Below are 16,633 nucleotides of genomic sequence, written 5' to 3'. Positions count from 1 at the left end.
TGGAGGGGAACACAATCATATTAAATTTATCCTGAAATAAAATATTGATATCTGATACATGATTAGCATTGGAAACTTATTAGTCAAAACTAATATTCAAAAGTAATTGTGCATAGTCAAGCTAGATTACTCCAAAATTAGAGTGCTTACATTGTGTTATAAAGTTTTTGAACTATGACTATATTGAAGCAGGATTTTTAAAAATCATCCTCCGAACAGTGTACATTAGAAACTTGAGAAAAATCAGTATAGGACCAAAAACCGGTAGTTGTACATGCCATTCCTTATTTTGAACCAATTTCGTTATTTTTAAATTATTTCAAAGTAGATGTTCAAGTAATATTTTACAATATGAAATACAGCTTCATTGAGCACTTTACTGCAACGAGGTCATAGGTTCAAGCCTTGGCCGAGTCAAGACTTATAACAATTTTGGGTGAAATCCCATGTTTTAGTCAGATCGATCATATTTACAAGTAAATGCGACTTCTACGCGTCTCCTGTGACATTTAATCATCTCTCGTTTGAATGCCATCATATCCGACTTGCGCTGAAGAGGACACATAACGTCACACGGAATGCATTGTTGGCGAAAGTGCTCATGGATGATAACGCCATAGAGTATTATTATGCTCACGGAGGGTGGAGAGTTGTCCCCCCGAATCTGAATTAGATCCAAAACCTCACTTTCACTCTATTGAATGCACTCTATGTTTTTGTTCGCAACAGTGTGTTGAATTTGTCCACTATGCAGAAGAACATGGAGACCAAGCAGCCGCCAAGAGAGAATTGAAGATTAATGAATCGAAGGGTTGCAAGTGGAGGAATCCAAAAACAAACACCGTCAGGTAACCATCTGTGTGTTTTATTTTGCAATCAAAACTTAAATAAACCACAAGTAAACTCAGTTTTTCTACCGCTGTACAGACGCTGCACAATCTACGAATGACTTAGGTTCTGGACGATCGTTCATAAGTTGAATTTGTTTGTAAGTTGCTTCAGTGCTATATTTTGCATGTGTATGGGTTATATAAGTATGTTTAAGGCTTGTATTGTCATGATTACCCAAGTGGAGTCACCTGGGGTAATCATGTGGCGCGCTGGAATGTGCTTCCTGATTGGTCAATGCTCCCCTTTTAAACGCGTTACGCGGAGAACTCCTTGTCGGAGGATTCACATCTGTACCCCGTATGACGCTCCCGATTACCTGTGCCTTGTTTACCTGATTCTCTCTGCCTGCCTCCGATCCGACCTGCTCCGTCCCAAGCTACGATCATCTCTTCAGTCCCGACTTGTAACGAACGCTCTGGGGTCCCCTGCTCTGCTCTGTTCTGGTAATCCACGTGACAGAATCCTCCGACCAGAATGGACCCCGCGTTCGTACATCTGCCCCCTGACCGCTATAAAAGTCTGAATCAGCAGCGCGATTCCTGTTGTGCAGTTCGGCAAGTCATTTCCGACATGGCGAAATTGGCTAAGGCACCTCCGGCCGTATGACTGCGAACGACTCCCATGCCTGCCTGCTCGACTCCCATGCCTGCCTGTTCGACTCCCAAGCCTGCCTGTTCGACTCCCAAGCCTGCCTGTTCGACTCCCAAGCCTGCCTGTTCGACTCCCAAGCCTGCCTGTTCGACTCCCAAGCCTGCCTGTTCGACTCCCAAGCCTGCCTGTTCGACTCCCAAGCCTGCCTGTTCGACTCCCAAGCCTGCCTGTTCGACTCCCAAGCCTGCCTGTTCGACTCCCAAGCCTGCCTGTTCGACTCCCAAGCCTGCCTGTTCGACTCCCAAGCCTGCCTTGAGTCTGGACTCTTCTGAATCTGACCCTCCTGAGTCTGGACTCTTCTGAATCTGACCCCCCTGAGTCTGGACTCTTCTGAATCTGACCCCCCTGAGTCTGGACTCTTCTGAATCTGGACTCTTCTGAATCTAACCCCCCTGAGTCTGGACTCTTCTGAATCTGACCCCCCTGAGTCTGGACTCTTCTGAATCTGACCCCCCTGAGTCTGGACTCTTCTGAATCTGACCCCCCTGAGTCTGGACTCTTCTGATTCTGCCTGTCCTGATCTGCCTGTGTTTCCCTGTGACGTGTCTTGGGTTAAAATTATTTTTATTTTTTTTCCTGGGGAACTTCTGGAGCCGTTCCTTGAGGGGGGGGTTCTGTCATGATTACCCAAGTGGAGTCACCTGGGGTAATCATGTGGCGCGCTGGAATGTGCTTCCTGATTGGTCAATGCTCCCCTTTTAAACGCGTTACGCGGAGAACTCCTTGTCGGAGGATTCACATCTGTACCCCGTATGACGCTCCCGATTACCTGTGCCTTGTTTACCTGATTCTCTCTGCCTGCCTCCGATCCGACCTGCTCCGTCCCAAGCTACGATCATCTCTTCAGTCCCGACTTGTAACGAACGCTCTGGGGTCCCCTGCTCTGCTCTGTTCTGGTAATCCACGTGACATGTATAAGTAACCTTCATTGTTTTTTACTAAAAAATAAACAATTAATAAAATAATATGCTCTATAAAGATAAAAAAGCTAAGTTTAACTTACTTTCTGAAGCTGGGATTCAAGAGTTCGGCAACTTCCTCCTCCGTGGGAAAGTGGCCGAAAAAAAATGTTCCGACCATTTTCTCAACCGCATCAAGCTTCAATATTCCACTTTAATTCAAAAGAAACGTCTCGCCTCTTCTTTACACCAACCATATTGAATGGATGCACGAGATATAAAACACTAAAAACGTCAAAGTTCTTAGCGCGCGAGAACTACAGTACACGTTGTTTCGGTTACGCACGAACCAGGAAGTAGAAGCCGGATTTCTTCTTCGGTGTGGATGCCGGATGACCTTTCACAGCGCCATACGGCGGAAAGAAGCACAACAGTACTCTACTAACTCTACTCCAAAAAAGGTTTACACAATACAAAATATCGAATCTGCCAGAATCCGTAAGTGGAATGTAGGTAAGCTGCATACGCACGCTTGTATGCTGTCCTGTGTTGTGCCGAAAAATGACTTAACCGCCCCTCCTGCTAGACAATGCTCCCCTCACAACGCAAATGTTCCTAAAACGTTTTCGTATCTATTTTGGGGGGTAATAGACCAGTAAAGCACGGAGCATTGGCATCTTGTATGCGCGAAGAGGAAACATTTCATGCAAGAAGAGGGCACCTGCAGAGGGCAAATGCACCTCCAATAGTGTTAAATTCCAAAATAGAACTAACTACAGAGACTGCGCCCTTTCACACGGTGCGCCCTTTGGGCAACTATTTAGTCAAATGCTCTTTCTACAGTATTTTAACTCTGCTCAAAAATGGTCGGTTGGAGCCCTTAACCGCTAAGGTTGTAGAGGCAACATTTCCTATAGTGGGTCTTGGGCGAGTAGAGCCTGGTGGTACTCATGCCTCTCCTGGCCCACATAATTTTTTGCCCAGTCTCAAACCAATGACCTTTCAAGTCTTAGGCGAATGTGCTCACCACTGCACTATGTTAGCTTAAAGAAGTGATAAAAAAGAATGACAGTGTAAAAGCGAGTCGCTCAATGACAAGCTGCACTTGATCTTCCTCCAGGACAGTGAAGTGAGCATATTGCCAAGCAGCCCAAGAAATGCCCCAGGTGACTATAATGTGACTATATTGTCCCTTTTCCGATTCACTCTGCACATTTTCCCTTTTAAGATTCATGTCAGGGTCATGGCCAATCCACAACTTATGGGATGACTCCAATGCAGAGTGCACAGGTTAGCGAATAAAATGAAGTGAATGAATCTGCCAATGACCTTTGTCCGAATACTCAAGGGCTGATTCATGGAGACCGAAAATGGGCTTGGAGATGTGCATCAGACCCAACATTCAAAACCTTAAAAAAGCATATAAATCCAGGTTGAACATGCAGGTGGAGAGAATTTGATGTATATGATGAGGAATCACGTGGCTTTCTGTATAGACTGCTCATAAAATAGCAGTTGGCTATGATCCAATCCAGCAAAACAGCGTGACTTGGCTCAAAATACGTTCTGAAACATTGCCTTTAAGTGACAGTGTGTAATTATTACACCATTAGAGGCTCCTGTATTATAAAATTAAACCGGCGTGTGTGTCTTTAAAAAGTTGCCCTAAGGAAAGATAAAAGAAACCCTCCTTTGCGAAGTTCCAATGTATACGTAGAGAAGTCTCTAGCTACTTTCTATCAAAAGTTATTGTTTCTGTTTTTTTAAATACAAACAAAACAAATCCTCCCCCTTGCGCCTAAAGATCAGTGAAGGTCATTTTTCATCAACAATGTCTTGTTTCATGTTAAAGACAAGATCGTTTAGCATATTCCCAGCTTCAGTAAGCCCAGTCTAGTAGTTTGATCTAATGTTATTGCCCATTCACATCCAAAACGCTTACTTACTTTACTTCAAAGCGGAATGACAATTGAGGCTATTATTTTTTTATTTACGTGACCAATTACAAATACGAGCGTATATTTATTACTGCACTGATAGAAATACGTGAATCAGGGCTGCGTGTGAGCCTGTTATTACTGGACCACTGCGCTAAGACAGTCCCAGACTGCAACACATGCGTTTATTTGTGTTGCTGTCATTGTTGGTAACTCTGGTAATGGACCTAACTGCATTAACTTTTCATCATTCCTCAAGGATTAAAGGAAATTGCAGTGGCCTGACATTGACGCCAATTATATGGAAAAACAAAGTGAATGGTTTTTAAAGATAACTTCTGTTCACTTCGGAGGTACATATTTGTCATGATTACTCATTGCCCTCACATGTGTCCGCTTAATTGGCACCAGCTGCTTTTCGTTCATTATTTTTAAATTATTTCAAAGTAGATGTTCAAGTAATATACTTATAATATGATAAAATACAGCTTCAATTGAGCAATCCCCCTCCTATTTAAACTTAGTACTCCATTCACTCCTTGTCAGTCCGTCAGTGAACCTCCGCATAAGCAAGGCAAGCACCCGTATGTCCCGTCCTCACCTGTATCCTGCTCGTCTGCCCCTGACTTCCCAATCGTCTCTGGCTACTTGACCCTTTCTGTCCATCGACCGCGCTCCGATCTCCCGCTCCGGCTACTTGACCCGTTTTTACACCCCGACCAAGCTCCAATCTCTCGCTCCGGCTACTTGACCCGTTTTTGCCCACCGTCCAAGCTCCGATCTCCCGCTCCAGCTACTTGACCCGTTTTTGTCCACCGACCACGCTCCGATCTCCCGCCCCGGCAACTCCACTCATTTCCGCATTCCGACCACACTCCGATCCCGTGAGCTCCTTGCTCCTCCTGCCCAGCGGGCACCAGATCGCTGTTGTTTATTTCCCTGCACCTGACTTCCTCAATTCTCCAATAAAGCTTTGTGTGAAACGTTAAGCGTTTGGGTCTACCATCTATTCTGGTTCTGACAATATTGAGGACTTGATTTGTGTGTGAAAAAGTTGAAATATCATGAGTGAATGAATGAATGAAAACTTTATTTCGAACATTAAAATAAAAACAGGACAAAAACAATGAGTCAACAACAAAATAATGTTATATAACATGTTCAAGTGCATTATAGAATTTCCCTTCGAGGATGAATAAAGTATCTATCTATCTATCTATCTATCTATCTATTATAAATTTTCAATAAAATATTGCCAAACCGCCGGTTTTGTTCCTGTTAAGTATTATATGAATAATTTTGGCAAAAACATGAACCAATTTCTCTTGAAGGGACTCATAGATGTTTCCAGTAGTCACGGCGGTGTTTTGTACTTATAACGCCACCATTGTGGAAAAGAGCAGCTCACTGTTTTCCTAGGTACATGAAAAAAAAGAATATGCCGCACTGTATTCAAAGGCGTTCTGTTTAAAATGTAGCAAAAAGGTAGAGGACAGTAGTCCGTAATTTATGGTATTTTCCATTTGATGAAATCAACATTTTATTACTTAAATCCACATTATGTATTGCATTAGAAATGAATGCATGAGTTTAACCTTAAACTGTCAGGACCAGAACGGAGACAGGACCCACTTGCTTTGCGGTTCTCTCCAGTTTTATTTGGAAGAAAGAGAAAGGGTTGCGCCCACGATCCGGTGATTGCTGAACGCGGGAAGCAGGTCGCTCTGAATGCGGAAGTGGACCATCCGTGTCGAGCGAGGGCGGTGTCGGGAACGAAAAAACGGGTCAGTAGCCAGGACAGGAGAGCAAAAAAGTGGTCGGAAGCGAGTCGTGAGCCAGGAAAGAAGAGTAGACGTGGTCGCGGACAAAAAAAGGTCGAAAGCCGGGACGGGTGAGTAGACGTGGTCGGAACAAGAATGGTCGAAAGCCGGGACAGGAGAGTAGACGTGGTCAGGATCAATAAAAGGTCGAAGCCGGGTGACAGACAGGAGCAAAAACCAAGTGGGAGTCAGGATCGAAAAAAGGCTTGCATAGTGTTCACTTAGGTTCGCAGACGGACCGACAAAAGGGGACAGATAGGAGTGGGTTTGAATAGGGACAGAGAGCCAATCAGAGTCCGAGGCAGTTGGCGCCAAAGGAGCGGGCACAGGTGATGCATATCGGTAATAATGACATAAACGTTTCAAGCAACAAATTAAAAAGATGTATTAGCTGAAGTGCAATTTTGAGGAATATTTCTTTTAACCAGGGCCAAATTATTAACATATCTTATCCTCTGCAACTAAACATTTTGTTCTGCAGGCAATAACTATCACCACCAAGCCAGTAATTAATCTACTCTTCCAATTTGCATCTTTAGCACGAAATAATAATGAGCAATGATATGGCTATTTACATTTCGATATGTAATTTGTTAATATGATAAACAATCTGAATCTGAAGTGCTGCAGAACTTAGATACATTTTTCAAAGTCAGAACTGAAATTCAAAGCAAAAGATTATTCAACTTTGAAAGGCAAAAAGACATGCCAAATTCAGAAACTCTTAAGCTTTCACAGATCAAATTAAAAAGATTTGGAAACAGGATATAATGTTTGACAGTGGCGTACCATTAAAGTAATGCACTGGTGTCAAACTCATTTGAGCTCCGGGACCACTTGCTAAAAATACCCTCATGGCGGCAGGAATAGTAAATTAAAGAGAAACAAAGAGAGGGGGGGGGGATAGAAAAGAGAGAAGGCAAGAGAGGGAGAGAGAAATAAATGGAGACAGAAAGAGACAAAGAGAGAAAAATAGATAAAATAGAGAAAAAAGGAAGAAAGAGATTGAGAGATAAAAAGAACGGGAGGAAGAAAGAGAGAATTAAAGAATAAAAGAGAGAGGAAAAAGATAGATAGAGAGAGAGAGACCGAAGAGAAAGATAAAAAGACAGCGAGAAAGAGTGAGACACAACAAGAACGAGAGAGAAAAGAGAGAGGGAGAGACTAAAGAGAAAGAGAGAGTCAGAGAGAGAAAGAAAAAAGAGAGAAAAGAGAGATGTAGAGATAGAGAGACAGAAAGAGAAAGAAAGAGAGGGGAAAAACTGAAATAAAAAGAAGAAAGAAGTACAGCTGCAGTGTCTTTGCGTGTGGTGACATAGAGTGGACATATTCAAAATTATGGCTTATTTTTCTCTTGCACTTCTCTCAGCTCTGTCTTGCAGGTTCGATCCAATCTGTTGGCGGGCCTAATTGGGCCCGCGGGCCACATTTTTGACACCTCTGAAGCAATGCTGTCTATCATATTATTGTGCTTTAATTTTCAGCCATTATGTCAGCCCACGTTGATTAGATACAAAAGAAAATAATTGTTTCATTATATTTCATTGTCATACCATTAATGTTTATTAAAAACTCCTCTTCAGATCACTGTCTTTAGCCTGCAAACACAACCACAATATGGTAAATGAATCCTTAGTTGAAAAAAGGATTAACCAAACTGCCTTGAAAATGAAAAAAAAAACTTTCAAGACTTGTGTTTCGCAGATAAAAGAGAATAAATATATCTTTTCTCTCAGATTTGACAGTGCAAATCTGCTCCAACAAATGCTGTGAGACAAAAAGGAGGACAAAGCATCTATGACAGTCAATTTCCATTTGACTAAGATTGCGGTTGGAGCTAATTCAACGGCGCCATTAAATTGCTTTCACAATTGTCTTACAATGAAAATGACTGCGTTAATGATCGCATGGAACGGAAGTGGGAGTCAACATAGCTTGCCCGGATCTCCTGGTGTAAGTATAAAAATGGTGTACTGCATAGTCTGTAGATCTATTTTTCAAGCATATGCCCCTCTAGACTAGATATTAGATAGAAGGGAAATCATTTTAAAACCTGTTTTTACCTTTAATCTTCCATATGATCTAAACATCAAAGACTGCACACGTAATAGATGGGGCCCAAACATCGATATTATTGATATTGAACATACCTTTTTACATTACTGGTAGCTCAACTGTGATAAGATGTCTGCTTTCCACCTTCACGGTCGTGGGTACACGTACCACTTTTGGGTGGGATGGTTTTAATTGGATCTTGGGTTAGGTTTTTGGTTGGAACTATGGTCAGTGTTTTGGTTGGGACCTATGGTTAGGGTTTTGATGAATAGAGCAATTGCCAACTGGTAAGATGCTTGTCTTCCACTCACAGGGTTGTAGGTTCTCGTGGTTTTGGTTGGAGCTAGGGTTGTGTTGGGAGACAAGGTCAGGGTTTTGGTTGGGACCTATGGTTAGGGTTTTGAGGAATAGAGCCATTACTTATATCCCAACTGGTAAGATGCTTGTCTTCCTCTAGCAGGGTTGTAGGTTCTAGTGGTTTTGGTTGGAGTTAGGGTTGTGTTGGGAGACAGGGTTAGGGTTTTGGTTGGGACCTATGGTTTAGGGTTTTGAGGAATAGAGCCATTACTTATATCCAAACAGGTAAGATGTTTGTCGTGGCCGTCATAGACTTTCTGGACTGGTTTGCAGGCTGGGGGCGTCGTTGATGTCATGCACTTTCCAGACATTTTCAATATCTTACCTTATGTTTACTATCATGTGTACAGTAATGCTAATTGTAATTCACCCTGGTCAATTCTGGAAGGGGGATTACCACATGTGAGGTCCTTTCTCAAGGTTTCTCTTTTCTCCTCACACTGAGGTTTTTGAGTTTTTCCTTGCCCGCATGCTGGTTTAAGATCAGGTAATTGTGTAATTTTGTAACTGTAATCCTGTGCAGTCCTTTGAGACATTTTTGTGATTAAGGGCTATATAAATAAATTTGACTTGACTTGACTTGACATGTTTGTCTTCCACTCACAGGGTTGTGAGTTCTAGTGGTTTTGGTTGGAGATAGGGATACGGATAGGCTTTTGGTTAGAATTCATGACAGCACTGGTAGCTCAAATGGTAAAATGCCTGTCTTATACTCACTGGACTGTGAGTTTGATCCCTAATTGAGGCAATTCAAATTCTATGACAAGAGTAGCTCCGAACAAATAACATGTCCTAGAATCTTGCACTGCTTCGACTGTGTCTCAAACCCTCCATCCAACCTCACTGAGCTCGAGCTGTTTTGAAAGGAGGAATGGGCCAAAATATCAGTTTCTCGATGTGCAAAACTGGTAGAGACATACCCCAAGCGACTTGCAGCTGTAATCGCAGCAAAAGGTGGCGCTACAAAGTACTAACTCAATGTAGCTGAATAATTTTGAACACCCACTTTTTCATTTTTTATTTGTTAAAAAAGTTTAAAATATCCAATAACGTGTGTTCCACTTCATGATTTTCTCCCACTTTTTGTTGATGCTTCACAATAAATTACAGTTTTATATCTTTAGGTTTGAAGTCTGAAATGTGGCAAAATGTCTCAAAGTTCAGGGGTGCCAAATAATTTCGCAAGCCACTGTACATTAAAACTGTCACAAAATACGATGATTTACCTTCAGTGCAGACGGCGCTCACCCAATTAAATTCCCCTAGGTGCTTTGCTAGAGCTTTTGGATGTTTAAAGTATGTTCTGCAGCTTTTCATCATAAAGTGTCTCAACCGTGATCATTATTTAATGAGTTTTTATATAAAAGATTATTTAGCAATTTACAGTCAAGACAGGGTCTGTTGGTTGACACCTTCTCTGTAAACTGTAGTTAAAATTGAGTCTGAATCAGGGTTAGGTAGGGTTACTTTAACTTGATTACTTTCAATTACTTTGGGATAACTCCAATACCAAATATGCTAATAAAAGACAAAAGAAACTAAATATGAATAAAATGATGACTTACAACACGTGGTAAGCTATCTCTTCTGGCTTTGATCTCTTTGATTTCTGGCAAAACTAACATAAAATGTGACAGAAACAAAATGAAAATAAATCCAAACAGCTTGCCAACATCATTTTTGCCATTCCATGTGTTCTGTTACTCCCCAAGCCTGCACAAAATTGAGTAATTTTATTCATACTTAGTTTCTTTTGTCTTTTTATTAGCATATTTGGTATTGGAGTAATCCAAAAGTAATTGAAAGTAATCAAGTTAAAGTAACCCTACCCAACCCTGGTCTGAATGTACTTTACTTAACCATGTGAGCAGTCACTATTGAGCGACAATCGCCTCCGCATACAACGATAAACTAAATAAGTGCGCAAGTTCGATTTTATCTCTGTGTGCCGTGAGCCATATGAGCCGCGAGCCATAGGTTCATGACCTCTGCTCTAGATGACATACATGAAAGCATACATTTGTGCATCGATGGCAAGACCACCCTTGTTCATGCTGTCTTTGGCATGTGTGCTCCTTGCAAGCTCACTTTGCAAGACATTAAACATGTTCTCCAAAGAAATACAGGGGATGACATGAATTAAAGCACACACGGATAAGAAGACCACCCTCGCCGCTGCTGTCTTCGGCATGTGTGCTCCTTGCGAGCTCACATTGCAAGACATTAAGCAAGCGATCAATAACGTTCAAGGGCAATGAGCAAGAAAACACGCAGACTTCTCTCATTTGCGCTCCAACTTTGCAACCATGCGTGCAGCATCCTCATCCGCCTCAAACGCCAGCATCGCATTTGTGTGCATCGTGCCTAGTTTTTGCCCTTTAATCATTCGCCTTGTCCTAGCTAGCGAGCGCACGCCCGTCAAGGCGCGTGACAGCGGCCATGCACCAACAAGGCGCTCGCTCTCTCGCTCGCTCGCTCAGCATCACCTGTCAACCTCTGCAAATTGTTCCCCGTATTGCAATTCCAGTTATTACGCCATAACAAGTCCTACAAACACAACGCAGCACCTATTTATTTACTCACAACAAAACAGACTGTGTAGGATACGGCTTTCATATAAGCAATGTACGATGACGTTTGCTACCAGTGACCGAGACGATCCAGATTAGAGCCCAACTGGGCAAAACCAGATCGATTTAACAAAAAGCAACATTTGTATCCAGTATTTTTATCCAGTGATACGGGGTACGAATTGAAATGATGGTAAAAAAGTCGACAATAAAACGTCTAATCTGCCCGGTATGAAGACTTACTTGAGGACGGCGCTGTCCCCTTGTCTTGCAATAATGTTGTCCTTTAATACAGAATCTCCGCTTCTGGCAGAAAGTCCCGCAGGAAGGAGAAATAAGAATTTAAGTCCCAGGACGACGAGACATTTCCCAGTTAGCGTCAACGAGCGGCAAGTTCCCATTTTCCCCCAATGAATTTCCAGGGGAATTTGAAAGCTTTTCTGTCTTGTGTGTTTAATTCCTTCCTTTTTGCGTCTTGCCGCTGCAAATTCCACAAACAAGATGCTTGCTAGTGATGTGTCGTTCGTGAACGAATCGGCTGTATAAAACCGGCTCTTGGAAGTGAGCGACGATAGGCGGCTCCACACCAATCAGGACCCGGGTCCCTACCCTCTCTGTCTCTCTTTCACTGTCTCTCTCATCCTCTGTCTCTGTCTCTGTCTTCTCTCTCTCTCTCTCTGTCTCTCTCTCTCTATCTCATTCTCACCCTTTCTCTCTCACACTATCATTCACCTTCTCTCTCTCTTGCCTTTTCTCTCCCTCTCACTCGTTTGTGTGTTCTCTCTCCCGTCCTTTGTCCCTCTCTCTCTTACTCTCTCTCTCTCTTTGTTTGTATCTCTCATCCTCTTTTGCTCTCTGTCTCTCTCATCCTCTCTGTCTCTCTGTCTCTCTGTCTCTCCGTCTCTTTTACAGTCACTCTCATCCTCTCTCACTCACTCTCTCTCTCTGTCCCTCTATCTCCCTATCTCTCTTACTCTCTTTCATCTTCTCTCTCTCACTCGCTTGCTTCTCTCCCTCATCCCCTGTCTCTCGCTCTCTCATTGTCTCTCTCTCTCTCTCTTTTTTTCATTGTCTCTCTCATCCTCTGTTGCTCTCTGTCTCTCTCATCCTCTCTGTCTCTCTTTGTCTCCCTGTCTCTCTACCTTTCTCTTTCTCAGTCCTTCTCTGACTACCTTCTCTCTCTCGTCTTCTGTCTCTGTCTCTCTTTCTCTGTCCCTCTTATCTTCTATTGATCTCTCTCTCTCTCCCTCAGTCTCTCTCTCTCTCCCTCAGTCTCTCTCTCTCTCTCTCTCTCTCTCTCATTTGCTGTCTCTCTCAACCTCAGTTGCTCTCTATCTGACTATGTTTTATCTTCTTTTGCTCATCCTCTGTCCCTTTCTCTCTTTCTCTGTCCCTCTCATCCTCTGACGTTGTCTCTCTCTCTCTCTCTCTCATTCGCCGTCTCGCTCAACCTCAGTTGGTCTCTCTCTCTCGCTCTCTCCCCTGCTCTCTCTCTTTCATCTTCTCTCCCTTGTCCTCTGTCTCGCTCTCTTTTTACTTGTTTCTCTCATCGTCTGTCATGCTCTCTCTTTCATTCTCTCCTCTCTCTCTCCCTCTCTCGCTCTCTCTCTGAAACACTATTTTTCTATCCCTCTTGTGGTTTGACTCTCTTGTGGTTTCTCTCTCTGGTTTTGTCTCTCTCTCTCTGTCTATCCGTCTCTCTTTCTCTGTCACTCCCATCCTCTAGCTCAGTCTCTCCTTTTTTTTGCTTTCTCCCCTTCTCTCTCTATCTTTTCTCACTTTCTGTCACTCTTTGTTGCTATTTCTTCTTTCTCCCTCTCTCTTTCTCTCTCCCTTTCTCTCTCTCTCTGAGTCCCTCTCTCTCTCGCTCTCTCCCTACCTCTCCCTCTTTTTATAACTCCTCCCCCCCTCTCTCTTTCGTCTTTCTCTCACCCTCTCTGTGTCTTTCTCTTGAAGGTGTTTGTGAATAGTCAACGTGAGCGGCGCCATCCCTTGGTCGTTTGCATCGAAGGAGCAATTTGGAAAGTTGAAATCGGGTCAAAGTTTGCAGCCGATTCAAACAATAAGGGCTATTACAGTATAGTAGCATACTATACTTTCAATACCAACCAATTCATGTTGTGCATGATGTCAATAGTAATTGTTGATTCATGGATTCAACTTGAAAACTTAATATAATAATCTGTAGAACCGTTTGTAAACCGAGCCGAAAGAGCCACTTCTCTGAATATAGTCGGAATTGCCATCACTAGTAAACAGGCTTGTTATGAAACACCGAGAGAGTGTCTGTGCACACCGAGGAGAGAACTGCGATCGGTGGTTGGAAAACAATACAAAAAACGATGTTTCCCGAGAATAAGTAACCTGCTTATTCCTGAGAATTGAGCAGGGGCTTGTTTTCCACGCTCCGAAACGGTCGTTGCTGTGAAATGGATGCTCCTGATCGCCAAAGATGCACCTGCAAGTGACAAAAAAAAAACAAAACAGAAAAAAGAAATGCAATATTGCGATCACAGCTTTCCTTTGTTGGCTATTTTTTGTTCACCGCTATCTAAAACAATTCTCCTTTTCCCACACTTGTCAACCTCCGCCAGTTTGCTCCCTTTGTGATAGGGTCAATTCCCCTGGGCTTACTTACACACTGCGGTACCTATTTACTCACAGCAAGACAGACTTTTTAGAAGAATAACGAAGATCATTTGTGTAAACAAGTTGATTCACCAAGAAAACAACACAACAATTACATACCTGTCAACCTCCACGGCTCCATGCCCGTACAAACTGTCGTATTTTCCCGTACAAAATACAAAATAATCGTACACCATATGCGATTGACAAATTTGCGTTTTTCCGTACAGATTTACTTGTACGTCGTACTCGTCTTAAAATGCATAAAAAACGCACTTTGTACGGCAAAACCGTACAGGTTGACAGGTATGCAATAATTTCACCATCTTTCTGAGTTGCAGTACGTTCAACACAAATACTAAAACATACAGCACTGCAGAAATACTACAAAAATACCAAAAAAGTTCTACTACAGAAATTCTAAGAAAATTCAACTACATTAATACTACAAAAATACCGTCACGAAATACCTCTGCAGAAGATACTCCAATAATCAGACTAAAACTGCTGCGGACATACTACAAGAATCACACAGAAATACTCCAAAATACTACAAAAGTCCTACTATAGAAATACTGAAAAAATACAACTACAGTAATGCTACAAAAATACTACTACTGCAGAAATACTACAAGAATGCTTCTCAAAAACTACTGCAAAACATGGAAATTGTCACGAAACGAGGTGGAATGGAAAGGGGTGACCGGACCAGAACGGAAGCAGGAGGCAGGAAGGGAGAACTCAAATGCGTTGACGATCCATAGGTTTTATTTAACAAAATAAAAGTTGTCCATAACTCTGGGACATGACAAAACAAACAAGTTTCTTCCAACTCAACTAAACAAGACAAGGCATAACAGACGGAAAATGTTTAAACTTAAAACAGGACAAGGCATAACAGACCTGGGATTGTGTAGATATGTATAATGAGCCAGCACCCGCAAAGCCCAGAATCCAGCCTTAAATAGCAGACACAATTAGTTGAACTGCTTCAGCTGTTGCCCAGAGGGCGGGGCAGACTGGTCACCAAGGCGACCATGACAGAAATGCTACAAACATACTCAAAAAAGTTCTTCTACAGAAATACTCAAAAATATTACAAAAAAAAAAATCCCATTACAAGATACTACTGCAGAAGTACTACAAGAGTCCTACAAAAAATATTGCAGAAACACGACAAGAATCACACCGAAATAATACAATAATCACAGATGAATACTTCTAGAATACCATAAAAGTCATACTACAGAATTACTAAAAAAATATAACTACGTGTACACGTCATAGTAATACTGAAAAAAAAACCCATTACAAAATACTCCAAGAATGCTCCTCAAAAACTACTGCAGAAATACTACAAGAATATTAAAAAGTCCTTCTACAGAAATACTCAAAAAATACAACTACAGTAATCCTACAAAAATCACTTTACAATATATTATTTAAGAATTACTCCAAGAACGCTCCTAAAACTATCGTAGAAAAACGACAAGCATTGTCCTACGACAGAAATACTAAAAAAAAATACAACTACAGTAATGCAACAAAAATCACATTACAGAATATGACTGCAGGAATACAACAAGAATCCTCCAAAAAAACTACTGCAGAAATACTACAAGAATCACAAAGAAATACTCCAAGAACACAAAAAGTCATACTACATAATTACTCAAAAACACCACAATAATGCTGCAAAAATCCCTTTACAAAATACTACTGCAGAAGTACTACGAGAATCCGACAAAAAAACACTGCAGAAACACGACAAGAATCATACAGAAATATTACAAGAACACTACAGAAAACAACACACACAATTATTTCAGCATCTTTCTTCCTTCTTTCACCGCTTGTAGTAAATCTAGCGTTGTTTATAAAACGTAGAAGTATATTTAATTTTTTTCCCTCCCGTACAAAAATTGTTATATGGCATACAGAATTTAAAATGGTCCAAAAAAAAAGAACAACGTAACGGGAAAACGGAGACGTTGACAGGTATGCTATCACTGCTGTTCTCTGTCGGATATTTTTGATCAGGAAGACTAAAGAAAAACCTCCCTTTCCATGCAGACCCACACATTGCCCCGTAACAGAGTCTCTCAACCTTATTTTCCTTTCAATGTAGCCACGCAAGGATGTATCCACCCTTCACAGAGGATTTTTGACATTATAAATTGCGAGGGAATAAAGTATTATCCTGTCAAACTGAGGCAACAAATGATATACAGTACAGGGCAAGCAAAATACAGTTATACCTCTACGTATGAGTACAGTAATCTCTTCCTGTATTGCGGTTTCGATACTTCATGGATTTTCATCGTGCATTGAGTGTCATGAACCGTAACAGGATCAGGACCCAAATGCGTGATGTTTCTCTCACAAGCCTTTTATTTTACGGGAAATGGGGAGTCATGCACGTTAGGCAGCAGTCTGGCGTGGAATAACAGGAAGCCAGAGGCCAACGAGATCGATACCAATTGCCCGAGCAGATTAGGATCGATACCGGACAGGACGGGACGGACAGGATTAATATCAAAACAGGATATCGAAATTAAACAGGACAAACTAGACGGGAACGAAACTGGAAATGATATTAAACAGGACAAAATAAACAGGAACAAAACCGGAGAGGAAATACCAACAGGAAACAGGACCGTGTCAAAACCCATGTCTTGTGGGGCAGAGGACAAACTAGACGGGAACGAAAATTGGAGATAATAATAAACAGGACAAAAATAGACGGGATCGATAACTGTAGATAATAATAAACAGGACAAAAATAGACGTGAACGATACCGGACAGGAAACGCAGGCAGGAAACC

General features: G+C 41.9%; 1 protein-coding gene across 1 annotated transcript in view; it reads right to left on the bottom strand.

Annotated features, from left to right (window-relative positions):
- Positions 1-11,780, bottom strand: part of opcml (opioid binding protein/cell adhesion molecule-like) — a 68,792-nt gene extending 57,012 nt beyond the window's left edge. Inside the window, exon 1 of the mRNA XM_088320824.1 lies at positions 11,424-11,780. Within this exon, the coding sequence (XP_088176950.1) occupies positions 11,424-11,581 (158 nt within the window). The 5' untranslated portion in view covers positions 11,582-11,780. The remainder of the gene's footprint in view (positions 1-11,423) is intronic.
- Between the last annotated feature and the right edge of the window lie 4,853 nt (positions 11,781-16,633).

The sequence above is a fragment of the Urocampus carinirostris genome, chromosome 17, assembly GCF_059441175.1.
Source record: "Urocampus carinirostris isolate Australia breed hairy pipefish chromosome 17, RoL_Ucar_1.0, whole genome shotgun sequence".
Classification (NCBI taxonomy): Eukaryota; Metazoa; Chordata; class Actinopteri; order Syngnathiformes; family Syngnathidae; genus Urocampus; species Urocampus carinirostris.
The sequence above is the reverse complement of the archived record's forward strand: the minus strand, read 5'-3'. Positions and strand labels throughout refer to the sequence as shown.